General features: G+C 37.5%; 3 protein-coding genes across 5 annotated transcripts in view; 2 read left to right on the forward strand and 1 right to left on the reverse strand.

The window, feature by feature from the left end:
* LOC126367801 (dnaJ homolog subfamily C member 1) overlaps window positions 1-27,355 on the forward strand; it is a 215,951-nt gene that overhangs the window by 113,339 nt on the left and 75,257 nt on the right. The window lies entirely within an intron of this gene.
* The window catches only part of LOC126367815 (uncharacterized), an 81,404-nt gene that overhangs the window by 21,716 nt on the left and 32,333 nt on the right, over window positions 1-27,355 (reverse strand). The window lies entirely within an intron of this gene.
* Window positions 12,324-17,154, forward strand: LOC126367775 (uncharacterized protein K02A2.6-like). 2 transcript variants are annotated; one of them, XM_050011502.1, is made up of 2 exons: window positions 12,324-13,688; window positions 14,065-17,154. In XM_050011502.1, the coding sequence occupies exon 2, from the start codon at window positions 14,856-14,858 to the stop codon at window positions 16,641-16,643; it is 1,788 nt and encodes a 595-aa protein (XP_049867459.1). In that variant the 5' UTR covers window positions 12,324-13,688; window positions 14,065-14,855; the 3' UTR covers window positions 16,644-17,154. Both variants share the same exon structure in this region, with proteins under 2 accessions (XP_049867459.1, XP_049867460.1).

A 27,355-nucleotide genomic window follows, 5' to 3' on the forward strand; every position in this document is an offset into this window, starting at 1 on the left:
TTTCTTGGTAACGTTTATCTTTCAACCGCGATATCAATTTGCATATAATGAACAGTTGACTAACAACTTCATGTTAACAAATGTGTCATCTTTAGCAATGACGAACTTTCCAGGCTACGTTCACCAAGAATAATATAGATGGCGCTGTTCAAAGTTGTCTTCGTTTAAACGTCCAATTTCATGGATAACAGACATAACATAAAACATAAACAGCTTAAATACGTCCCACTGCTGGGCACAGGTCTCCCCTCAATCAACCGGAGGGAGTATAACAGACATACGCATCTTTTATCTTTGTTTTTGGGTATATATTATTACACCCAGGCGCAAATTACAATACATCTTCCGCCCATTATTATTCTGACCAAAATAAAGAGAAGCAATATAGGTAGTAAAATATTGTACATAATAATGTGATCCAAATCATCATCATCAGCCCATTAACGTCCCCACTGCTGGGGCACGGGCCTCCCCTATGGATGGATAGGGAGATCGGGCCTTAAACCATCACGCGGGCCCAGTGCGGATTGATGGTTATTAACGACTGCTAATGCAGCCGGGACCAACGGTTTAACGTGCCTTCCGAAGCACGGAGGAGCTCGAGATGAAAACTTTTTTTTGTGGTCCAAATATCAAGCAACAATTATTTTAATATGTGCTTCTGCCAATACATTATATTTTTTAATAATTACGTCGATCAATACTGCTTCTATGCTGTTCTGGGAGCAAATAAAAAACATAGAACACGAGCTGCTTGTCTTCCCGGGCATGTCGTAAAAACCGACAGAGGGATTGCGTCCTCTAACATGATGGACTAATGTTATGGGCGATAGGCTGATCCCTTATCACCATAAGGTTCATCATATCCATCTTAGGACTTCGTATCAACAGTGGCTGCAAGTTGTCTTTGATTACTTGTGGCTCTGCCCACCCCATTTGGGATTACAGGCGTGAGTTTATGTATGTATGTATGTATGTACGTCGATTAATGAGAAAACAGTTAATTATCACGTTAAATCTAGACAGCGCCACCTCTATTATTTTTGGGGAATGTAGCCTGGAAAGTTCTATTGCCAGAAACAAAAAAAAATGACACATCAGTAGCTTAATTATTTTTTAAATGACAGTTTAAAAAATGTAATAAGTAGGATCAATAGTTTAGTGGGGTTGTATTGTATTCTAATACTTAAGTAGGCACAAAAGGTAGATGTACAGTGCCCATCTTTTTTTTCTTTACGTGACTTATAGTAAATTTACTTGGCCGGACAAATGGAGAGTGCTAAGAGATCCCATCTGGTTTTGAACTAAGTAATAAAATTGCATAAATACTTCGTACTCAAAAGCACTTCCAATATCTGCACTAAACACGTGCCAATTAAAATTTTCCTCGCCCTGCATTCACCACTTGGCCGGGCCACTTCCCGACCTTGCAATGACATAACAACGCGTGGCCTATGCGTATGCGCACAAGGCCGCGAGGTCATTAACCCCCGCCCACATGCAAACAATACCGGCTGTCAACGGCCGGGACATGCGCAGATTACGCCTCCTTCGATAGAATTACTGAAGTAATGGGGATGTAGTCTTCTGCTTCAGATAATCAGATTGTAGAAAAAAACATGCCCTGGAGCAGCATTGGTGGAGTACGATCCATACCCCTTTCGATCGTTACTTACAAATAGACTTTCGTCTAACAACTTTAGGCCAGTGCACCCATATAGGGATTCCAGGAGCTTTTTTTTTTTGACGTGACTTATTGTAGATTTGCCGCAGATGACATTAACTACTTGGCCGGACAAATGGAGAGCGCTGAAGGCTCACACCCGGTACAACGTTTAAGACAACAGGCCTGGGGTGCCCAGTTGGGCGCGAACCTCGGCTCAGGGCGTTGTCTGGGAGGAAAAATATTTCAAAGAATTAATCGACCCTAGTGAGTCGATAGCGATAAGCGCTGAGTGAGGGAAATTCCAGGAGCGAATATACATATATTTTATGGGGGAGCTTCGGTTCGAACTCCGGCACTGGACTTGCATCATTGAGTTTTTAATTTATCTTAAGTGCCGTTTTCACTAACACAGTTGGCTCGACCGTTAACGGCGATACGGCACACCGCGATGGTCTAACAGAAACCTCGGTGAAGAGTAGGTATAGGTTAATCTTGTGATGTACCTCTGTCTACCCCAATTGAGATATAGTCGTGAGATTATGTTATGCTCTCACAATCCGTATGTGCATTTAATTACTTAAGTACTTACCATGATATTCTACAGTAGGCTAGTTTCTAATTAGTCAAATCAGTTACTTTTTACTAAACGTCAAAACACGAAATTACTATGGAATTTGTATGAAAAAGCACACTGTGGCGTCATAGAAAAACGTGATAATATGTTATAAATATGTATTTTAATCAAGAAAAACGTAATAATAAGAAAAACGAACTTATAAGTTACTTAAATAGAAAAGAGAAAATGCTTTTCGTTAGTTTTAGATCTGTCTTTATTTACCTAGTACTTAATAATCAGAATTTCATAATTTATCTTGAACACGGCCCAATTGTAATATTTATAAACAGGGTGCAGTGATAATAATTATAACAAGTAGGCATTTAAAATATTTTCGAGATATTTTTACACTGATTACAAAGGGCAGTGAAGATGATTGCTGTATTTTAACACGGCCCGGTCTTATAAAAATATATTAAAACCTGTATTCAATTTTCTCAAGCCATTTTTGTCTTGTATCGCGAATTATTATCTGTCGGTTAAGTGAAAAGTGGCTTATCGGGTTTTGTACAAAAATACGGCTTTATTCGGCTATAAATATTGACTAATGGTTGCCTGTTGATTTATATAATGATGTTACTGTTCTTTTGGAGATAAAATTAGCTCTTACTAAAAGAAAGTAGAGTATTTAGTAGATTGCTGAGTTCGAATCCCGGTAAGGACATATTACAAAAAATCACCTCGCGATCCCTAGTTAGTTAGGACATTACAGATTAGGTAAGCCATGTCACGCCCTTGACACCAGGGTTGCTGATTGAGGTTGGTCATGCACCTTACAACCCACTCTATAGAAGAGATAGAAAAAGTAACAATGTCATTTTATTTCTAGTTTTACCAAGAATGACACGCAGTATGACCTATCATCATCTCCCTAGCATTATCACGTTTTTTCACAGAGTCCGCTTACCTAACCTGAAGATTTGACAGGTCCGGTTTTTTACAGAAGCGACTGCCTGTCTGACCTTCCAACCCGCGAAGGAAAACCCAGCCCAATTCAGGTTACGTCAACATACCTCCGAAAATGCATTTCTCGGGAATGTGGGTTTCCTCACGATGATTTGCTTCACCGCTGAGCACGTAATAATCATTTATGATTCAAACATGAATTCGAAAACTGGCAATCATTGGTTTAGGCCTGTGCTGGATTCGAACCTGCAATCTCAAAGTGAAAGGCAAGCGTTCTACCAACTAGGCTACCACGGCTTATACCTTTCTTGTAAATTACAATAACCATTACCAATCCATACTATTATCTCGTCATAAACTATCAATGATCACCTTTATCTTAACAGCAAAGATAACAAAATACCTTCAGGAGCATGTAATGTTAAGTGGCTTTAATCAATTGCCATAAATAAAATTATCAAGAGAAAAAGGAACTTAATAAAAATGAATTTATAAAGCTTAAAGATTACAACTCTACAGCGTAGGTGTCGCGAGACTTTTGACACATTTCCACATTCGGTCGACACTTCGATACGATATACTTACTTGTGTACTCTCAACACTGCTGAGCGTCGTCCGACACGTGGTCACCATTCTGTACTCTAGAATGGTGACCACGTGTCGGACGACGCTCAGCGGGTAGGCCCGCTATAAGGAAGTTAACTATTTCTAAATATTTATGGAATGTGAGTTCAAAATAACTAGCTACCAAAGGACGGAAGAAAACCCGTGTTGCTCTATATGGTATCTACCTATTTTGAAAAAAAAGTAAGTAAGTAGGGTAAATTCTACGAAAATATAAGTGCAATGCCTACTTTACGTTATAAGCGAAGGGAATCGCTTGTCGAGAATAATTTATATTCTCTTAACGTTGTTGTAGGTGTAATTTATTTTAATACAAACCGACGTGTTGATATATGCGATGATATCTTGTATAAATATAATTAAAATGCTCATAGGGAGAGGGGGTCCGATATGCGTGCGGGCTCTTTCTTGGTGCAAAGGTTGTCCATCGCCATACAACGTGGTACTGCGGCGAGTGTAATGGGGACCTTTGCCATTTGCGCCTGGAATAACTCGGGGGGGATTATTTGACGATTAGACACGTAAGGTCTTGAATTGTTAATTTCTAATTGTATTAATGTTTAATTTGTAATTTTGTAGAGGTAGTCTTAGATTTCTTTTGTATAAATTGGCCATCAGTTATAGATTGTAAGTTATTTTTGTCATTTAACATTTAATTAACTATAAATGCTCATATAATTATAGTAAAAACTAGTAAGTAGGTAGGTAGGTTTAAAGCCCGATCTCCCTATCCATCCATAGGGAAGGCCCGTGCCCCAGCAGTGGGGACGTTAATGGGCTGATGATGATGAAGTAGGTATATATCGAGGGTTAAAAGGCAAACAGGTTTAAGCGACATTTTGGACGAAATTGACTTACTTATATATAATATTCTATTGAAACTCTGTAATGAAAGGGCTGTTGTTAAAATGCAATTACCTTATTTTATTATAAATTATAATGTTTATAGATAATTAGCTTTGCTGTTTATACATTGTTTGAGGTTTACGCGGTTACTATCATAATTATTAAATTATTAAAATCAGGGATATGAGACTCCCGATATTTCAACACTGTTGCAAGTGCTATGACTACGGGATGACTGATGGCACTTGCAACAGTGTTGAAATATCGTGAGTCTCATATCCCTGATTTTAACGCGATAAGATCCCGGTATTATGCGTTTTAATTATCTTTTCAGTTTTCAATAATACAGTTGGCTCGACCATTATAGACGGCGGTACGGCTCACCACCTATCACGTTGATCTAACCGAAAGCTCGGTGAGGTGTGGGTCATCATCATCACCAGCCCATTAACGTCCCCACTGCTGGGGCACGGGCCTTCCCTATGGATGGATAGGGGAGATCGGGCCTTAAACCATCACGCGGGCCCAGTGCGGATTGATGGTTATTAACGACTGCTAATGCAGCCGGGACCAACGCTTAACGTGCCTTCCGAAGCACGGAGGAGCTCGAATGAAAACTTTTTTTTGTGGTCACCCATCCATGGACCGGCCTTTGCGAAAGTTGCTTACTTCAACAATCGCAGACCGAGCGCGTTAACCGCTGCGCCACCGAGCTCCTCGAGGTGTGGGTACTTATACGTAGTTCATCTAGCGATGTATGTACCTCTACTTACCCAATTAGGATATAGTCGTAAGCTTATTTTACCTTGATCTTTAAATCGACTTTGATCATTGATAACAGCCGAATAAAACGAATGTGCACAATTTAACATAATTAAATCAAAGCTGGTCATATATCAGATCGAATACCCGCTTATTATTTATTGCTCCTATAACATTATCTAATTAGTTTTACGACGTTATATATTTAAATATATTTTTATTAGAACAAGGTTTTTTATTAGGTAAGTAGCTAAGCGGCCTGTCTCGACCATTATATACGGCGATACCTCATCACCTATCGCGTTGATCTAACAGGAGAGTTAAAATGGCTACAACGAAGCAATTCATCTAAGAATGCAATATTGCTATTTGACATGTGTTTGCATTGCGCACTTACTTTTATATGCGCAAATGTCAAATTGAAATATTGCTTTCTTAGATGAATGTTTCGATGTGGCCATTTTAACCCCCCTGAAAGCTCGGTGAAGTGGGTACTTAATACAATTTGCGATAAGTGTACCTTTTTATTAAAACTCATAATAACGGGTTCTTACCGCGTTTTAAGCAGGGATATGAGACTCCCATGCCTGTGTATGTGATCTAACCTGTATTAATAATAATAATGTTTACGTTTATTTTGGCACCTCAGGCCCAATTGTTAATAAATACAAAAAACACTTAACACTAAGGTTAGTACATCTTAATCAAAAGTACATACATCTCATTTTAATGGGAAGTGATTAGCACCCCCATAAATTGCATTAAAATATCAATAATTAATAAAAATAATAATTAATTATTAATTGCATTGAATTGAATTGCATTGCATTTTAATTGTATTGGGCTGGTTTTCCCTTCGCGGGTTGGAACGTCAGACAGTCAGTCGCTTTTCTAAAAAACCGGACTTGTCATATCTTCAGGTTAGGTAAGCGGACCTCGTGAACACGGGATAAGGTTAGGGAGGTGATAATGAGATGTATATATCATGTTCATCGATTCGATGACACGTTGATAGAATAACTAAGTGCTTACTTAACACGATTATTTTAAAACGACAGTGGCTCTTTCATAATTGCTCTCATAATTCAACGTTGAAGGTAGTCGTCTGTAGCACCAAAGGTGATATGTCTTCTTTTTAGTTTATTTTCATTTATTTTCGTCAGAGATAAAACAGATGCGAGCCATAAAATCGCTAATTGCTGTCTTTATTCACTTTTATTCCCTGTGGGTGTTATTCCCTGACTCAGTCATCTTCTGGGTTTTCATCTGTTCATATTGAAGATTGAAGATTCCAACTAGTCAAATCAGATACTTTTTACTACACGTCAAGACACGACATTACTATGGAATTTGTACGAAAAAGCACACTGTGACGTAATAAAATAACGTGATAAAATGTCGGACTTATTATTAAGTTTTTGTTGATTAAAATTCATAAATAAGTTACGTAAATAAAAAAAAGAAAATTGTTTTCGTTAGTTTTAGATCTGTCTTTATTTAGTACTTAATCAGAATTTCATAATTTATCTTGACAATTGTGCCTCGTTTGCTGTAGTTGCGATAGCATGCATTTTATTAGTTTATTATTCAAAAAGAAGGTTACAATTTACACGAAAGCTGTCCACTATAATTAGTGGGTCATTTGAATGTGAAAACAGTAAATGTGTGTTATCCCTTATGATAACTTCAAGCTCAAAACGCGTCTGGTTACACAGACACTACACATTGACGTTATCATAGACGCGCATCTGTGTGTGTGACGTCTGACGCCATACGATTGAAGACTAAACTATGTTCGAGGTGAGGTAAACCTAGCTCAGACGAAGGTGAGGAGCGTGGAGTTGCCGTTCTGTGCGTAGTATTATTCCTTATTCTATGCTTCAATGCAAAGAGATCGGATAACGAGATCCTTTTGCCCATACAATCCCTACATCGGTTATTGAAAATTATCGACGGCAATCGCCATAATTGATCTCCTTCCATTTGTCTTAAAGTCATAACAGCGGGTGATCTCAGCGTGATTGGAGGTTTCACCTTGCTACGCCTTTATTAAAGAGGCATATTAAAATTGCATTTATCACCTGCCTTTATGTTTTTTTTTGTTCACCTGCCTTATATAGATTTCCTTCGGATAGTGTTCGCTACTTACTAAGTACGTCTAGACCACCGGACATAGATTCACTCATAACCACGTCGTCCTCCCAGGCGGCGTGGTATGCGTAACGCATTTCCCAACGTTAAAAAAAGGTAGAGCGACCTATCAGCTCGCGACAGAAAATTCTTAAGTTCCCCTGAGGGTTGAAATGACCAGTGATCTACTCAGCATTCAGTAGCTACAAAATACAGTCCGCGCACTTCACATCAACTAGACGAGAATAATTATGGCAACTTTAATAATACTTTATCACGAATCAATAATTGAATGTTTACGCTTTAACCTTTAAGTATATTCACCTACCTACTAAGTTTCAGAAATGTTATTACATTGGCTTCCTCGTTTGGTCTATAAATCTCGGCGTTTACAAGTTGAGTACTCACTTAAGTATTTATAAATATGCTTGTTACATTTCAATAATCATAACTTACACGTAATGAGTAATTTAAAAAGACAGTGCACACAAAATATTGACACCATTTAAAATCTGCCGTAAGTAAGTAAGTCTATTTTGCATAGAATAGAATAAAAATTGTTTTTATAAAAGGACGCCACACACAAAAAACAAGACAATAACATAATTTAAAATGTTCACAAAACAATTACAAAGAAGCAAGACGGATGTTCGTCGAAATGATCATAAGGTAAAAAGAAGCTTTTCTTTTTCCAGTCGGAAAAAGGCAGTTTTGATTGGAAATTAGTTTTTCTAAGTTTTTTTCTTTCCGATCTTTAGGGAATAATATAACTCTATGAACGCTGAGCCAAGGGTTATAGTGTAAAAATATAACCAAAGCAATATGTTTGTTCAAGTACTTACTCAAATACATAGTATGGGGAACTTTGGTGCCATAGTAATAAATGCTCAGACGGATAAGTTCTAAGGATATCTACCATTATTGTTACTTGGCCGGCACTTTACATTTTCACCAAAATTTTATGAAAAATACAGTTGTTTAATTCGAATACAACCGAAGATATTGACTCTACAGGTTTGGTGCCATAGTAATAAATGTTCAGACAGATAAGATCTAACGGAATGTAACAAAATTATTTTTTGGCCGGAACTTTGACTTCTGGGCCGAAATCCGATGATCTCCTTTAAGAATACTCAACAGAAGCGACACCTGATGGGAGAAATAGGCAGTTAACCTAATAACCAGTTAATGGATTACCAATCTTTGCCCTGCTATGTTTTATGGGAAAACATTAAGTATAATAATATTTATAATAAGTACACCGACTCTGGTGAAGTGACCTTACTGTGCTGGCCATCTTTCACTGTCACAGGAAGATATGTTAACGATTTGAGCCCACAACTCTCGGCTCGTAAAAAATATGTTAATTGGTAATTCGTTCTTTAAAAGGAAAATCGGAACTTGAGTAAGCTCTCTCGCATCGACTATGAAGGTTTTATTCTCCTATGTTTCTGAAGATATAATATTTTATCAATCTCGCAATTGGTACGGAATCATCGCAAACCTGCCTCGCTCTTGGCTGCTTTTTTATTATGATATCATAACTCATACGCGAGTGATTGAGAGGCGAGCGCATTGAATGTCAAGGTGGGTGATCTCGAACACGGCTGCTAACTGAGACAAATGTGGCTGTAGGAAGCTGCGACGACCCTGGTGCATAGACAGTACATGTATGTGCTCTTTAGGCTGCGTTTCCATTGACGCGGAGCTGGGCAGAGAGGAGCGGAGATGTGCAGGAATCGACCAATCACCGTGAGGGAGAGAGTGACAGAGCGTCTTCGTTTTTCGCTCTCTCGAACGCTGTGATTGGTCAAATCCGCAGTCAGTGGAAACCCGGCCTTAGAAGGAACACTCTCAGCCTCCCGCACTGATGCAAACTTGGTTACCTCACCCCTACCTCACCCCCTTTGCGGGTTACTTTAACATACAATAAAGAATAGAACGGTAACTCTCCGCTCCGCATTAATTAGTATCGAGTGCCGACCGAGTCCCCTCTGGGTCTTACGTTTTAAATGACCGTAAGCCGCTAAGGAGTAAGGGAGACAGCGCGTAGATTACCTGTCTCGGTCGCACTTTCGTAACAAGGTGGCAAACAGTTGTAAATACTTTTTAATAGTAAGGACACTGGCTCCTTTTTCGAATTCATGTTTGAATAAATGATTATCACGTCCTCAGCGGTAAAGGAAAACGTGTGGAAACTCACATACCCGAGAAATGCGTTTCGGAGGTATGTGACTTGTGTATAACCTGTGTATTGGGATGGTTTTCCATTCACACACCTATTTTCCACCGGAGTAAGCAGAATCTATGGAATTCCATTTGCTTCGATCCTGGTGTATACTTCTCTTGTTTCCTCCACATTCATCAGTCGTTTCATACACGCACGCCGGTTCAGAGTAGATCGTACTGATACGTTTCTAAGGACATATCCAATTTGACTATCATCTAAAAGCTTTAAAAATAAAAATATATTTCTCATTATCCAAAGAAATATGTCTTTCAGGTGGCAGACAGACCGCCACAACCAATTAAATTCACATAACGGATTTACACTGGAGACACAAAGATAAATGTGGACACACAGATAAAACAGGATTACTTACATGTTCTTATTTCTTCATTAATTTTATTTAATTTTATCGGCAGGTGATATGAACGCCTTTTTTTGATGTCGGGCTCTGTGGTCCAGTGTTTTAGAGCTGGGCTCACGATCCGGAGGCCCCGTAATCTTTCACCGCACTAGGGCAGGTGGGCGTGTAACAAGGAACAATTAACGTGTTTACTATGTGCATACGCAGCCGCGCCGCGCTTGCCATTCACCGCGACATTGACGTGCGCGGGCGCATCCAATGTATAAATATAGACCACGCTAAGGTTTTAGTTAAACGGATAAAATTTTTCTCTTCACATTATCGACATACATACATAAAATCACGCCCGCAATGCATAATGGGGTGAACTGAGCCACTAGTATCAAAGACAACTAATTGTTGACACGAAGTCCTACCTAACATGGTAATAATAAACCTTATGGTGACAAGACTAGCTATAGTCCATAACGTTTGTCCATCATGTCGGAAAAACCGCAATCTTCTGTCGGATTTCACGACATGCCCGAGAAGATAAGCAGCTCAACGTGGTCGATGTTTTGTATTCGCTCTCAGTAAAGCGTAGAATATAAGCATCCAGACATAGCTGAATACATCAAAAATTGGAGCATTCACTCGCGATATATAATGGTTAGCGGTTCAACAGGTTTTAATTAGTCCTTAATTACTCATATTGTGTGCATTCCCATTGCCACGCCTCCTTGTTTCCCTTCCTTATATCTGTTCCTCGTTTTTTAGGGTTCCTCACGTTAAATGAGAAATCCTTAATAAGATCACGATGTTACAACTTTTTTGTTCCAAACTCTTTATAAGTTTTTTCCAACGCGTTATAATCTGGGAGTCTTTAAGGCTAGAGTAAATAGGCATTTGCTAGGTAAGCGTGATTCATCCTCGATTACATCGTCACTTACCATCACGTGATATTGTGGACAAACGTGAGCCTATTTTTTATTAAAAAAAAATACGATGAAGTACTTAATTAATGTGGTGGAACAAAGCGAAACATTTCAGGATCGAAGCAGATGGAATTCCATAGCCTGTACTTACACCGGCGTGAGTTTATGAATGTATGTAATTATATGTACTTATAGATACTTAGTAGTTGCAGCTAAACTGCAACAGTTTCTTTATACGGAACTCTTATTATACGATCCAAACTCACTCTTGGCCTTTTTTCGTAAGTGTAGTCATTCTGGTCAATGTCGAGGCCCTACAACAATGTGAAGGACGAGCGACATTTTGTTTTTTTTTTTTTCATAAAATAGGTAAGTAACTATTTATTCTTACCGTGTAACCACCCCACCCAGACCTACGGGGTATAACGTAGAACCCTTGCCCAGGGATACGGGTGAAGACCTCAACGGCTGCAGAGGCGGAGATGGGAGCCATCGGTACGGCAATGCAGGACGGAAGGGGCATGTCACAGGGACTGTAACCTGGAACCTGGCAGAGGGCAGCAGTAACTGTCAGTACTATTCAGAGGCAGAGGACAGGAGTCCTAGTATGGCTTTGTAATAGACTACTCTGGGCGCCATCCCACTCGCGTCAGACAGAGTACTGCGGGGCGGAAGGCAAGAGGGAAACCACTGCCCTATTTTTCCCTAAAAAAGTAGCATGGAGAGTATTCGGAAAATGCTACACCGACAAGAGCGTGGCTCTTAAATTGATGATGATGAACTATTTATAATATTTACCACCTTTTCAGGTTATTGTCCATTGAATGTGAAAACTTGTTCTAGGTTCTGTATGCGTTTACGTCACTATTTAGTAAGTAGTTCAATGATCCATGAAGTCAGCAATTGATACTAATGATACCTACTAATCCTATCTCAATTATAAATTATGACATTCGCATTGCTTACTTCATGGTCAGCAATTGATACTAATGATACTAATCCTAACTCAATTATAAATTATGACATTCTGACCACTAAATAAAGACAGATCTAAAACTGACGAAAAACATTTTTTTTTATTTAACTCACAATAAACGTAATAAGTCCGAAATTTTGTCACGTTTTTCTATGACGTCACAGTGTCATAAAATAAGTAATAATACATATAGAATGGCAATTCTCCGCTCTGAGCTGGGTTTATTTTTTTATCAGAATAATAACGGATTTGTAATTGTGCCTAGGTGTGATAAAAAGGTCATTATTGTTGTGTATCCGAATTGCTTTCCCTTTCGGTCACTCTGGTTGTCTGTCTCGCTCTCTCGTTATGCCGCTAAAAAGGCTCTAGACTGTGTTTTCCCAATAATAAACGGATTAATTAATTCCGGCGTTTTATTGAAGACATAACAATTGGCGACGAGATATTAAGTGTCCACGCGCCTAAATCACATAAAAATAAATAAGTGAAACTACGTAAGTAAAGTGTTGTGGAAAGTGAAAAAACCGGTAACGCATATTGGGGGAGGAGCCGCCATTTTGCAACAAGGAAATGTCGTGTCATTTATTTTCACTGACATTGATACGTCAATATATAATATTTTTATAATTCAATGTCTAACAATTCAACAACAAAAAGGTCATGGATTTATGACCTAAACAAAACAGAACTACAAGAAAAACTAAAAGACCTGAATATTACTTTTACTACAGAAGATACAGTGAAGGATTTACGAAAACTTCTCAGTACGTATTGTAAACAAATACAAAATAAAAAATCTATAAAGATGAACTATAGTCTTCAACCGTTCGATGGCGAAGGCTGGGAGGTTTTCGAGCAACAGTTGGAATGCATAATTACATTAAATGAGGTATCAGATGACAAGAAAGTTCCATTATTACTTACTAAAATTACACCCAAAGTGTTGGAAGTGCTAAATTGTTTATGTACACCTACAAACCCAGTGAATTTAACCTATACGGAATTATGTAAAAAATTAAGAAACAAATACATTCCCACACAATCAACAGCTCTTGATAGGGCCGCATTTCGAAGCAGAAATCAAATGCCGACAGAAAACATTGAAGACTATGTGCTTCAATTACGAAAATTAGGAGGCAAATGTAACTTCAAGGACTTAGACGATCAAATTAAAGAAAAATTGATTGATGGTGTATCTTCCAAATTAATAAAATTTGAGCTTTTAAAAAATTGCACAGAGATGGATTTGGAAAAGACCATATTATTGGCTCGTACAGTGGAAATAGCATTAATACAAACAACAACCAAAAGTGACAATGTACCAGAAATGTTTTTTTATCAAAGGGGGAAAATTAATAAGAAAAGTAACCAAACAAAAACCAGCATGAATAAAGCAAACAGAGATTCAACAAATCAAACAAACAAATGTTTCTGTTGTGGAGGTCTGAACCATGTAAAAGATGAATGTAGATTATTGAAGAAATTTTGTTCGGAGTGTGGTAAACAGGGCCATATATTCAAAATGTGTAGAAATAAAACTCCAAGAACATATGTTTTAGAAAAGGAAGGAGAAACTGAGTTGCCTGATGATGAAGAAGAAGATGTGGAAACATCTGTAGCACAATTATTCAATGAGTATCAAATGTACTCTGTAAATGTAAGTAGGACACCACCTCATTACATGACTTTGAATGTTGAAGGACAACCTCTTGATTTTCAGTTAGACACAGGTTCAGACGTAACTGTAATTCCATTAAAAGATAAATTAAATTTCTTAAATCACAAAGAAATCACAGAATGTAAAGTTAAGTTTAGAAATTTTGATCAAAGTATATCTCAACCAATAGGTATATTAAAAAATGTAAAGGTACAATTTGGAAATCTTATTAGAACATTGAATGTATTTATAGGAAATAACAGTGTACCACGCATTCTTGGACGAGACTGGTTGAATGAATTTAAACTTTGGCCACCAAATTTTTTAAATATGAATGCTGTTAATACTAATAATGAATGTGACAAAACTGTTTCAGAAGCAGAACAACATGTAAGGGAAGAGTTCGCAGATGTATTTAGTCCGGGCTGGGGAGACTTCAAAGGTGAAGCAATTAAATTAAAATTGAAACCAGATGCTAAGCCCAAGTGTCTGCCAGTGCGTCGCACCCCATTTGCTTTAAAAACCAAGGTAAAATCAGAAATTTCACGATTACTTGATAATGGAAGAATTGTACCAGTTGAGTATAGTCAGTGGGGAACACCGGTAGTCCCTATCTTAAAACCAGATGGATCTGTAAGATTATGTGGTGATTATAAAGTAACTTTAAATCCACACTTAGAAGTGGATCATTATCCATTACCACACATTGATGAAATTTTTGATACACTTAAGCATGGACAGTATTTCTGCGAACTCGACCTAAAGGAGGCTTATTTACAAGCTCCATTAGATATAGAATCTCAAAAATTAACAACAATTGTAACAGAAGAAGGAACATATATGTATCAATACTTACCATTTGGAGTAAGTACTGGCCCAGGATCATTTCAACGTTTAATGAGCAATAAGCTGGCTAATATTCCAAATACAATAGTGTTTATTGATAACATTTATGTAGTAGGAAAATCATTAAAAGAAACAAAGGATACATTATTTGAAGTACTGTCAAAACTAAAGGAATCAGGATTGAAATTAAAACTGGAAAAATGTAATTTTTTTTAAAAAAGTATTGAAGTTTTTGGTTTTAAAATAACAAATAGAGAAATCAGTGTAATAAAAAAAAACTTAGAACCACTATTGAAGACAGAGGCACCTAAAAACATTACCATGCTAAAATCATTCCTAGGGAAAGTAAATTATTATGGAAGATTTCTTAAAAATATGGCAAAAATTATTACACCTTTACACGAGTGTACAAAACAAAATAAATTTAACTGGACTAAAGAATGTAACGACGCATTTAACTTAATTAAACAAAAATTGGCATCCGTCCAAAACCTGTGGCATTATGATCCAAACTTGCCTCTAATTTTGACTTGTGACGCTTCACATACAGCATTGGGGGCTGTGCTTTCAAATAGAGATGAAAGTGGTGTAATAAGACCTATTGCATATGCAAGTAAGAAGTTAAATTCAACAGAATTAAAATATTCAACAATAGATAAAGAGGCAATGGCAATTATCTTTGCTGTAACCAAATTTTACAACTATACTTATGGACGCACTTTTGAGCTTGAAACAGATAATGCTGCTTTGGTCAGAATATTTGGTTCCACCAAGGGAATTCCCAAAATGGCAGCCAAGCGGTTACAGCATTATGCTATATTCTTATCAGCATTTAATTACAAAATAAAACATATCAAAACAAATATAAATCCAGCAGATTTCTTGTCTCGCTCCAACATAAATATAAACACAGAAAAAATAGATTATCATCCAATTTGTTTAAATGGTAACATAAGTAATGTATTTTATATAAAAAATTCAAACATAAAAAAATTAGATTGGAAAGTTATTCAATTGGAAACACAAAAGGACGTAACTTTATCAACTGTTTTACGATATACTGTGGATGGGTGGCCAGAGAAAAGAATGTTAGGTAAGGAATTGTTACCATATTATAATAAAAGGAATGAACTTAGTGTGGATAGAAACTGTCTATTTTGGAGCCATAGGATCATTATACCATCAGTATTAAGAGAGTCTGTTTTATCTGAGTTGCATGAGAGTCATTTCGGTATAGTTCGTATGAAACAACAAGCACGGTCGTTTTTCTGGTTCCCTAACTTAGACACCGAAATAGAGAAAATTACAACTAATTGTATAATTTGCTTAAGTAATCATAAAAACCCCAGCAAAGCACCATTAAAGTTATGGCCGGCCCCGCCTTCTGCGTGGTATCGCATACATGCTGATTTCTTAGGACCATTTTATAATAAAATGTACTTGGTAATCGTTGACAGTTACTCTAAGTGGCCAGAGGTATTTGAAATGTCAAGCATTACAGCATGCCGAACAATAGCAGTGCTAAAGTATGTCTTCTCGCGATTTGGCTATCCAAACCACTTGGTAACTGACAATGGACCAACATTTACAAGCCAAGAGTTTGAAAATTATTGTAATGACATCAATGTAAAACATACTTTCTCACCGCCATACCATCCAGCTACTAATGGAGCTGCTGAAAGATTTGTGGAAACTTTCAAAACACATGTAACAAAGATAAAAGAGAGTGGACACCCTCTCACATGTGCTGTAAATTTATTCCTTTTTGATTACAGAAGCATGTCACATAATATTACTGGAATAAGCCCAGCAAAACTAATGTTGGGAAGAGAATTAAGAAATAGATTTTCATTGTTGAGACCCCCGGCAGTCACTGAAAAATCATATGATATGTTAGAAAAACATTATAACAACTCAGTAAATACAAGGAAAGTTAAATTTGATATTGGAGAGAAAGTGATGGTCAGGGACTATCGGAAGGGTGCAAAGCCATGGGTTCAAGGAATAATTGTGGATGAATCTGTACCAGAAACCACTTATAATGTAGATGTTGATAAATGTATTTGGAAAAGACATGTTAACCAAATGTTGAAGTGTAGTAACAGTTAGTTCGTAGGACTTCCTTAGGATGTATGCTGTGCATGATGCCAAGAACTATACATGTTATTATACTTTAATAAGTAGTGTATAATTATACTTTAATAAGTAGTGTATAATATTAAGTAATGTAGGAAAAATAAAAAAATACTTTGCATGTAAAAGGAGAGAACAAATGTAAGCCAGAGTATTTTTAAGTTTTAATAGATGTATAAATAAGATTGTAAGGGGAGAAGGAGAAAGCAGGAACACTATGTATTTTGTTTAAACTCATCTTTATTACTTATTTTATTATTTAAATTTAGGATTCGAAGCTCGTGGAGTTTCAAGACTTAACCCGATTAATAGCTTTCGTGTGAAGTCTTGAAACTAAAGCGGTGGAGAGTGTTGTGTATCCGAATTGCTTTCCCTTTCGGTCACTCTGGTTGTCTGTCTCGCTCTCTCGTTATGCCGCTAAAAAGGCTCTAGACTGTGTTTTCCCAATAATAAACGGATTAATTAATTCCGGCGTTTTATTGAAGACATAACAATTATTATACCCAAAAACAAAGACATAAGATGCATATGTCTGTTATCCATGAAATTAGAAGGTTAAACGAAGGAAAAGCTTTACAGCGCCATCTTCAGGGTGTTAGTGACATCGTAACGCAAACTTTGAAGAATGATTCAGGCCTAAGTTCTGAGTTGATATCTAGTGGAACGGATTTTCCGTTGCAAAAGTATAGAACGGTAAATAATTTAAAAAAGCACGTTTCGACAGGAAAATCCACTTGATATCAACTCAAAATCATGGTCTGAATCATTCCCCTCAGTAATTGTTACGATGTCACTAACACCCTGTATATTGTTTTGAAGCTACTCTTTAAAAACTGGAAAGTCCCTAATGAAATAAATATATATTATGTTAGGTAGAAGGGTAGCAATGCGGATGAGGGTAACCTAGCTCAGAGTTGCCATTCTATAGTAGTATTATTGCCTATTCTATGACACTGTGACGTCATAGAAAAAGTGACAAAATGTCGGACTTATTACGTTTACCTTGATTGTAAGTTAAATAAAAAAAGAAATGCTGTATGACGTGTATGACGATGATAATGATGATATAAAACGATCAATACTTAACAAAGTAACAAAACGCAACACAAAATATAACAATCACGCACAATGCCAACGAGCAACTTTTATGGCAAAGACAATGATCCCATAGAGCCTACATTAAATATTGATGAACTCTACAGCCATAAATAACACGCTCATCCACTCCCACGCACCTTGTAGAAAAACTGATCACATAGCTTAGAGAAGTGGTTAACAGATCTATATCGATAATCGATTTGCTAAGTTTGAATTATTCATTTATTTAATAATTTATTGTACACATATAACACAATATGAGAACATGAAGAGAGACAAAAGGCAGTAACTTATTTCTAATAGAAATTTCTTCCAGTAGGCCTGTGAGAGTAAAAGATTAAGGAGGAGAAGGCAGATAGCGTGTACAAGCATAGAATATATTATTATAATAGCGGGGATGATTCGGACCATGATTCTGAGTTAATATCAAGTGGAATTGTTGGTCGAAAAATTCATGTTTTTTTTTATTTCCTAGCGAAACTATTAGAGATGATTCAGACCATGATTCTGTCTTGATATCAAGTGGAATTTTCCGTCGCAAAATACACTAAAATTTTCATGAATTTTTCGACAGGAAATTTCACTTGATATCAACCCAGAATCATGGTCTGAATCATCCCCTTCAGTAGTCGTTACGGTGTCACTTACACCCCGTATAAGTATATACATGTAGCCATACAAGTACATATATGAGTGTTAGTGACCTAAAGCCTCCTGATGGTATTCTTCTTCTTATCATGTGGGTTGTAAGGTGGAATACCAGCCTCATCAACCCTGGTGTCAGTGTTATTATTGAGCCGCCATAGGCCCCTGACATGGTTCATGTAACGATTACTTATTTACATCAGTAAATAGTCTTCTTCTATCGTTTGGGTTGTGACGTGGAGTACCAACCTCATCAACCCTGGTGTCAGGATTATTATTGAGCCGCCAAAGGCCCCTGACATGACTCATGTAAGGACTACGTATAGTCCATTCAAAAATGATCTTCATAAAAGGTAAACAAACCTGTTACCACAAAGAATGTTCGAATTTCACCTAAACTACGCAACGTATTCTTCTAATAACATCCGTAGCACTCAATAGATGTATGATTTCTTAGCTCAATGTGAAATTAACGTAAAATAATTATTAAAAACACATTTTTTCATGTAAAAACAAAAATCAAACAAAACTTCACACAAAAAAGTTGATTTGTTAATCTGTGGCTAGCTGTCAATTTGACGATTAGTGATGAGACATTTCATTCAGGTCAGGAAAACGAGTCAGTTCCGTGAATAACTTAAGTGAGTGTACTGTACTTAATAAGCCGAAATGCGCAGAAAAAATGACTTACAAAGTGAGTTAGTGTAACCACAAAGAAACGTACAATATATATTTTAATATTATCATACAAAATATTCAAACAACCCAAGAGAGTCAGTTCATTTTGATAAAATAACTTGAGCTAAAATCAATTCAGCACTTCACTAGTATGCAGTTTGACACAGATAAAAAATATCGGCAGCCATATTTGTTTACCTTTTATGAAGATCATTCTTGAACGGACTATACTTACATCAGTAAGTAGTAACCTGGACCAACGACTTAACGTGCCTTCCGAAGCATCGGATCGTCTTGCTTTCGGACAATCAGGTGATCAGCATGTAATGTCCTAACCAAACTAGGGATTTTTAAGTGGTTTTTGTGATATCTCCCCACAGGGATTCGAACCCAGGACCTCCGGATCGTGAGCCCAACGCTCAACCACTGGACCTCGGACGCCGTTCCTTAAATAGTAACCGGGACCAACGGCTTAACGTGCCTGGTGATGGTGAAGTTCTTGATAAAAGTCAGTGTGGTCTATGGTTCACTGGCTTTAGTCTGAATACCTAGAAAGAGTAAGGGAGACCGCGGACTGTATGGCACTTACGTGTCAGGCGGCAAACTATAAAAAAAATGTATGAAGTGTCCATGGTGTGGCATGCTTGCAAAAATAAAACGACCGTTCTACTTAATATCCTTACATTTTTGAAAGGTATACAGTCCAGTTTATCCTTATGTTAATGCACCGTGCAGTAAAGTGATGCGTGATACTCAAGCCCTTCGCTGTCGGAAACTTTCAGCTGTCCAAATGTCATGGAGTGACGTAAGATGACTAGAAGGCCAACGTGACCAAGACAAAAAAATACAAGTAAGTATGTGGAGTAGGGAACGCAATCCCGATCTCGCGGGATCTCGTAAAATTTTTCGGGATCAGTCCCGAAGCAACGTGTATAGAACGGCAACTCTCCGCTCCCCACCAGCGTCTGAGCTAGGTTTATCTCACCCCCCCTCGAACATAGTTTAGACTTATCACCCGCTGTTAGGCTGCCTGTCCATTGAAGCGGAGCGAGCTTGCGGAGCGGTGAAACAGATAAATATTAACCAATAGAATTGCATAAAAACTCCGCTCAGCTGCAGGGGACAGAGATTGGTTAATCCTATTGGTTAATATTTATCCGTTTCACCGCTCCGCAAGCTCGCTCCGCTTCAATGGACAGGCAGCCTTATGACTTTCATACAAATGGAAGGAGATCAATTATTGCGATTGCCATCGATAATTTTTAATAACCGATGTAGGGATTGTGTGGGCAAAAGGATCTCGTTATCCAATCTCTTTGCATTGAAGCATAGAATAAGGAATACTACGTACATAACGGCAACTCCCCGCTCCCCGTCGGCGTCTGAGCTAGGTTTACCTCACCTCGGACATAGTTTAGTCTTCAATCGTATGGCGCCAGACGTCACACACACAGATGCGCGTGTATGAATACGTCAATGAGTGGTGTCTGTGTAAAACGTTTGTAGGAAGTATCCGGGGTGTGCCCGAAGCATAATCTGACGTGATCCCATTCGATATTGACGGGATTGGGCGAATCTCCTCGAGTTATACTTTTTGTTTTGATTATGTTGAATTCCAAAGAACTTAATTATTTAGTTAGTAATATTGAAGAATAAAGGTTTTTGCTTTCTTTCAAAAAATATTTTGTTTTAATTACTTAACCTCATTATCACAAACGAGCAGTTTTCATCGTTTTCAGCCATCCTAACTGTAGATTTTTTATGAACTAGACGAGATCCCGAAAATATCGGGATCTGGTGAGATTCATATTTCCAAATCCCATGGGATCTCGAATATGCGATTTCCTGATTATAAAATAATATTTACTTATTAGGTTATGAAGTCCCGTGACACTTCATCCGAAATTCTCAGGTCATGAAGGTTTAAAAAAAAACAGGTAAATACCTACTCGTAAGTAGATACACTTCGCAATAAAAAGTAAAGGTACATCGTAATCTCCTCGATTTAAATTTAACACGATATTCCGATTAAACAAACACGTAGGTATTTCGGATAAAAAGGTAAAATGCCGAAGGATTTGGGTTTCGGCCAGTATTTTGCGATAAACCAGCCAACCAGATGCGGGCACATTAATACGGTAGACATTTGGTCCTTTCTTATGTAAATAAAGAGAAACAGTTACAAGTGTCGTTTGGACCATGTAAATTGGTCGAAGAACCCGATATTTTTTGCAAGGTCGGAAATTTATTGCCGATTGGGTCAAAAAAAAAGTAAAAAGAAAACGAGGCACAGGTGCAAAATGTTTATTTTTAAGGCAGTATACGTTTTAAATTCTGGGTCGTTGTTATTTAAGGATAAAGTTCGGCGAATGGACTGGTTTAAAGTGTTCAAATGCTGTGAAAAATGAAAATGACTTTTAGTTTTTTAAGTCCCTCTTTGTCTTATTTTATGGCTCATTTCGTTTATTTGTAAATTATCAGTAGTGTTTGACACAGAACCACAGAATAAAGAACATTACTGCGTCTAGGCATAGATTAAGGAATAATACTACGTATACAATGGCAGAACAGAACAGCCTCCGTGGTCTAGTGGTTAGAGCGTTAGGCTCACGATCTGGATCCGATCCGAGTTCGATTCCCGATGGGGACATTGTCGAAATCACTTTGTGAGTCTGTCCTTTGTTTGGCAAGGACTTTCAGGCTTGAATCACCTAATTGTCCGAAAAAGTAAGATGATTCCGTGCATCGGAGGGCCGTTGGTCCCGGCTATTAGCCGTAAAAAAACACCTCCACCAACCCGCATTGGAGCTGCGTGGTGGAGTATGCTCCATACCCCCTCCGGTTGATTGAGGGGAGGCCTGTGCCCAGCAGTGGGACGTATATAGGCTGTTTATGTTATAGATTGGCAACTCTCCGCTCCCCACCAGCGGCTGGGTTTAGTCTTCAATCGTATGGTGTCAGACGTCACACACACAGTTGCGCGTGTACGATAACGCCAATGTGTGGTGTCTGTGTAAAACGAGGTTGTTTGTATGAAGTGTCCGGGGTTGTGGTATAGGGTACAATACGTATCGGGGAGCGGAGCTTTACCTCACCCTCTCTGGGTTGTCTATCTATCTATCTACTCAGCCTGTGTCCACCCACTGCTGAATATAGGCCTCCTTTTACGCCATCCTTTCCTCTGGGTCTTACTTCAGTCTCAATGGTCGTAACCCGCTAAGGAGTAAGATGGAGCACTTTCACACTATTGACATCGACCTGTTTAAATCTAATGTTGTGCCCGAGGGATGGCAGCTACTTTTGTCAAATGGTTGGTTTAGCTGGGGAGTTAAAAAGGCCACATCGAAGAAATTGATCTAAAAAAGCAATATTGTAATTTGTCATTTGCGCATATAAAAGTCAGTGCGCAATGCAAACAAATGTCAAATAGCAATATTACTTTTTTAGGTGAATTGGTTTGATGTGAGGAACTCGGTGGCGCAGCGGTAAACGCGCTCGGTCTGCGATTGTTGAAGTTAAGCAACTTTCGCAAAGGTCGGTCATAGGATGGGTGACCACAAAAAAAAGTTTTCATCTCGAACTCCTCCGTGCTTCGGAAGGCACGTAAAGCCGTTGGTCCCGGCTGCATTAGCAGTCGTTAATAACCACCAATCCGCAGTGGGCCCGCGTGGTGGTTTAAGGCCCGATCTCCCTATCCATCCATAGGGAAGGCCCGTGCCCCAACAGTGGGGACGTTAATGGGCTGGTGATGTGAGGTGAATTGGTTTAATGTGGCCTTTTAACTCCCCTGTTCAAAGGGGAAATGCTCCCAGTCTTTTGGGCACTTTGCCTCGGTGTGATGCTTTGAAGAAGTTTTTCTTTTTGTATGTTGTTTTGTGTTTAATAAATGTTGTATTTACATCGTCGTCCCTGTCATACTAAATGTAGTACCTTTATTTTTTGATCTATGTTTGAATGAACACTTTGATGAGAGTGAACGAAACGAAAGTGGTATATCAGGATGATCTCTGCCTACCCCCAACGGGAAATAAGCGTGATATGTATGCAAAACATGATCTACAAATCAAAGGAAACGATTAAGCCGATGACCGGACAAAACAAGCATTTCGATGTAAAACATTTCTTGTGGAACTAATTTACATAAGCGTCTACGCAAACAAGAATGTGTGGACACTAAAATAAATATGCAGGTTCATCAGCCTTTGGTCAATGATTTGTTTTTGCCATTTGAGACGACTCATTATGGTCGTTTCCATCTAAGATGATAACATAGCATCACACAAAGAAAGAATGAATCCCCAGAGTGTTAGGCATATAGAGGTATATCACCTCTATCATCCTCGCCAGCTGAGTTTAAGGGTGGTACCTATTAACCCTTTCACGGACAGATACCATGGATCATTGATGGTTCATAATAGGTAGTATGACACCTTGGAATCGGAACGTCCGTAGACGTTCTGTACTTGACACATTCATACCATAAGTCACAATCGATTCGAGTCGATTTTACTTACTTACTACTTTTTAAGTAAGCAATAAGGGACTTTCCAGGCTACATTTACCTTGTGTACAACGCAAAGTTGTAACTTTAAGTTGATAATTAAGTACCCTCAGAATTCCCTATTTTCTCATTAAGTACTCGGAGAATTCCCTATTTACACAATTACAAAATACAATGTAAGTATTCCATTTGATATCAACTCAGAATCATGGCCTGAATAATCCCTCAAAATTTCAAAAAATATATTAAGTAAGTATATAAAAAAAAAAATTATAAAAAATATTTTATAAAAATTGTTGCTTGATATTTGGATCACATTATGTAAGTATAGAATTATGTTGCTACATATATTGCTTCTCTTTATTTTGATCAAAATAATAATGTGTGGAAGATGTAATTGTGCCTGGGTGTAATAAAAAGGGTCATCATTTATACCCAAAAACAAAGATAAAAGATGCAAATGTCTGTTATCCATGAAATTAGTTGGTTAAACGAACAAAAATCTATACAGCGCCATCTATGTTGTTTTTGAGGAGCGTACCCTGGAAAGTCCATCATTAAATATCAATAAATCAGAAATCAGAATCATTTATGCAACGTAATTATCATGGATAAACTTGTTGAAGGTCAATGTAACATTGGTGCTAATTCCTGTAAATACCATCTATTAATTTTATTTTAAGTTATATCTGTCATTTTCTTATCCGCCGAAAAGGAAAGAGACGGGTAATCGACAAGCATAAAATTTATGGAACACACGTCAATTTTAAGCACAAATCTAAACCAACCGTCTAAAAATTTTACATCAGTCAATAACCCGACACAGTTAAGTAGACAGCACGTCAAACGGATTGCATACCAGCGACGTACCTTTTGATTCGCCCGGGTTATTCATTCATTTACTCATTCTTCCTAAAATTAAGAGCTGTGAATCATCCGTCCCTTTCCTTTTCGACGGATATGAAAATGACGGATATAACTTAAAATAAAATTAGGCGGTGTCTGCAGGAATCGGGGCCATTTTTGAATTTACGTCATTTCGCAAGGTGTTATGGCTGAGGAGAAGAAATGAGAAGAAACTGCAACAGCAACACATCTTTTAAATCAATGAGGTTACATTATAAGTTATTTAATAACTAGAGGAACACATTCAATACCAGACATTTTTATCATTTAGGTAATCATTAATTTTATAATAAGCTTTTTTACATAAAAAGTAAGCTAAAAGAAGATTAATCTATTATCTGAATGTCAGCTAATGATACGAATATGTATGTTTCCATATTTTTATATGATACAAACCCCATTCGATATTAATCTAGCTATCTGCAATTTATTACTTCAATTCTGTTTTAATAATACCCATTGATCGATGCGGCAGTGCCTTTATTACTTGCTAGTTTATTCGAAGCGAACTGTTCACCGGGCCAGTCCATTTGTTCCCAAAATAAACATGAAACCAAAACTTCTTGCTTCAGTCAGACAAAACCTCAATATCTACGGGTCTCTAAAGATACTAATGATGTTAAGACTTTTGTTCGGCATCTACTTCAAAGTGACGTCGTGTAAAGTCTTCGACAATATCGCAAGAGCTTACTGCTTCCTCGTCTTGTTGACACTTACGTTCGTTGCCTTCTATCCTGATGAGTCGCGTCACGCTGGGCACTATTATCATCTCGTGCCTCAATTTGCTGTGTACATCATCCTAGTTTGCTCGTCACAGTACAAATACGTGTACTTCGCTAACTACTGCACCTTTACTAGCATTATTGACTGCACTATCGGTTCTCAGTTAACGTTGAGCAGCCCTACTACATACGTTATTTTAATTATCTACGTATCATTTAAAATATTGGCTTCGATAATGTTCTCAATTTTCATTAAAAGCTGGAGATCAGCTTATTACGCCGATTCGTTGTCAACAGTTGGATGTTCACTACAATACATGATTGTAATAACTATCTTCGACTTGTTCCGCCTGCGCATACGGTACCTGCGCAGTGAAGTTGCGTCTTTAACGATATTAGATATTGGTGCCGACGATAGGCTGAGAAAAATTACGAAAATTATGCGCACATACAAAAACTACATGGATAACATACAGCGGAATATTAAAGCGATGAAGTTATATGTGAGTGAAAATCTGCAATATATTCAGCCATTTGCAATTTTCGTATTTTTCTATTAGATGCTAAGAAATTAATTTACGCGTCCAATATAACATAAGTATTAATATCTAATAATTACAACTATAAGTTACCATTCAGGCACATGCCCAAGGCGGTAACTTAGACACATAAGTATAAACTTAGATTATTATATATTGGTGCTAATTCCTGTAAATACCATCTAATTTTATTTTAGGTTATATCTGTCATTTTCTTATCCGCCGAAAAGGAAAGGGACGGGTAATCGACAAGCATAAAATTTATGGAACACACGTCAATTTTAAGCACAAATCTAAAACAACCGTCTAAAAATTCGCCCGGGTTATTCATTTATTTACTCATTCTTCCTAAAATTAAGAGCTGTCAATCATCCGTCCCTTTCCTTTTCGGCGGATAAGAAAATGACAGGTATAACTTAAAGTAAAATTAAGAGATGTCTGCAGGAATCGGGGCCATTATATTATGAACTTATTTACAATAGGTACCTTAAATGCAGCGTTAATAAATAAGTACTTACATTGAGTTTTACGTTTTTAGGGTACTTATTTTGTTACACCACAAATTTAGGTGGGCTTAGTACCTATTCGTATTGTAATAAAATCCAAATAACAGAGCACCAAAACCGCTGAAGCGGTACAAAATGTGCAAATACGAGTGTTTTTTTTTTTTACGATAGACCGAATGATTTTGTGAAGCTCGAAATGTGAAATGTCATTTAATTTGATAGCGATATTGTTTCAGATGGTGTTACATTTATCCATCGCCACGCATGTGGCTATTGCCTACATCTATTATGGGATATGCATCTATGTCGAACGTCAAGTAAGTATCCATAGTGTATCCTTGATGAAGGGCAACCACCAACTTGAATAGGATACATTATTTTAATATCGGGAGTCTCATATCCCCATTTAAACGCGGTAAGAACCCGTTATTGGCCCCGATTCCTGGAGACACCGTCTAATTTTATTTTAAGTTATATCTGTCATTTTCATATCCGTCGAAAAGGAAAAGGACGGATGATTCACAGCTCTTAATTTTAGGAAGAATGAGTAAATGAACGTGTCGGGTTATTGACTGATGTAAAATTTTTAGACGGTTGGTTTAGATTTGTGCTTAAAATTGACGTGTGTTCCATAAATTTTATGCTTGTCGATTACCCGTCCCTTTCCTTTTCGGCGGATAAGAAAATGACAGATATAACTTAAAATAAAATTAGATGGTATTTACAGGAATTAGCACCATTATGTGCTTTAATTTTGAATAGGATATTTAGACTGGTTCAAAGATAAGTTAAAAAATTCTAATCTAGACATAGAAGCCAGTCTAACATGATCAAAAATCAATCTCATTTTACTTTTCGACTTTTTTTTCGAATTGTATTTATGAATTAAGTAACAATGAGTACGAAAGACCGCTTTTATTGATGACGTCACAGGACAGTGTTTCCATACAAACTCCAAAGAAAACTTTCGTTTTTATGAAGTATCTCACATCACCCGCAATAATTTCCTAAACATAATTTCTTGACAACTCCTAGAAATACTTGCAAAAAATGCGCCACCGAAATGTCGTCCACCGAAATTACGAAAATTCTC

This window comes from Pectinophora gossypiella, chromosome 6 (genome assembly GCF_024362695.1).
Source record: "Pectinophora gossypiella chromosome 6, ilPecGoss1.1, whole genome shotgun sequence".
Lineage (NCBI taxonomy): Eukaryota > Metazoa > Arthropoda > Insecta > Lepidoptera > Gelechiidae > Pectinophora > Pectinophora gossypiella.

Bases quoted from the DNA above. Each gene is read 5' to 3' on its own strand.
- LOC126367775 (XM_050011502.1), top strand. From the start codon at position 14,856: ATGCTAAAATCATTCCTAGGGAAAGTAAATTATTATGGAAGATTTCTT.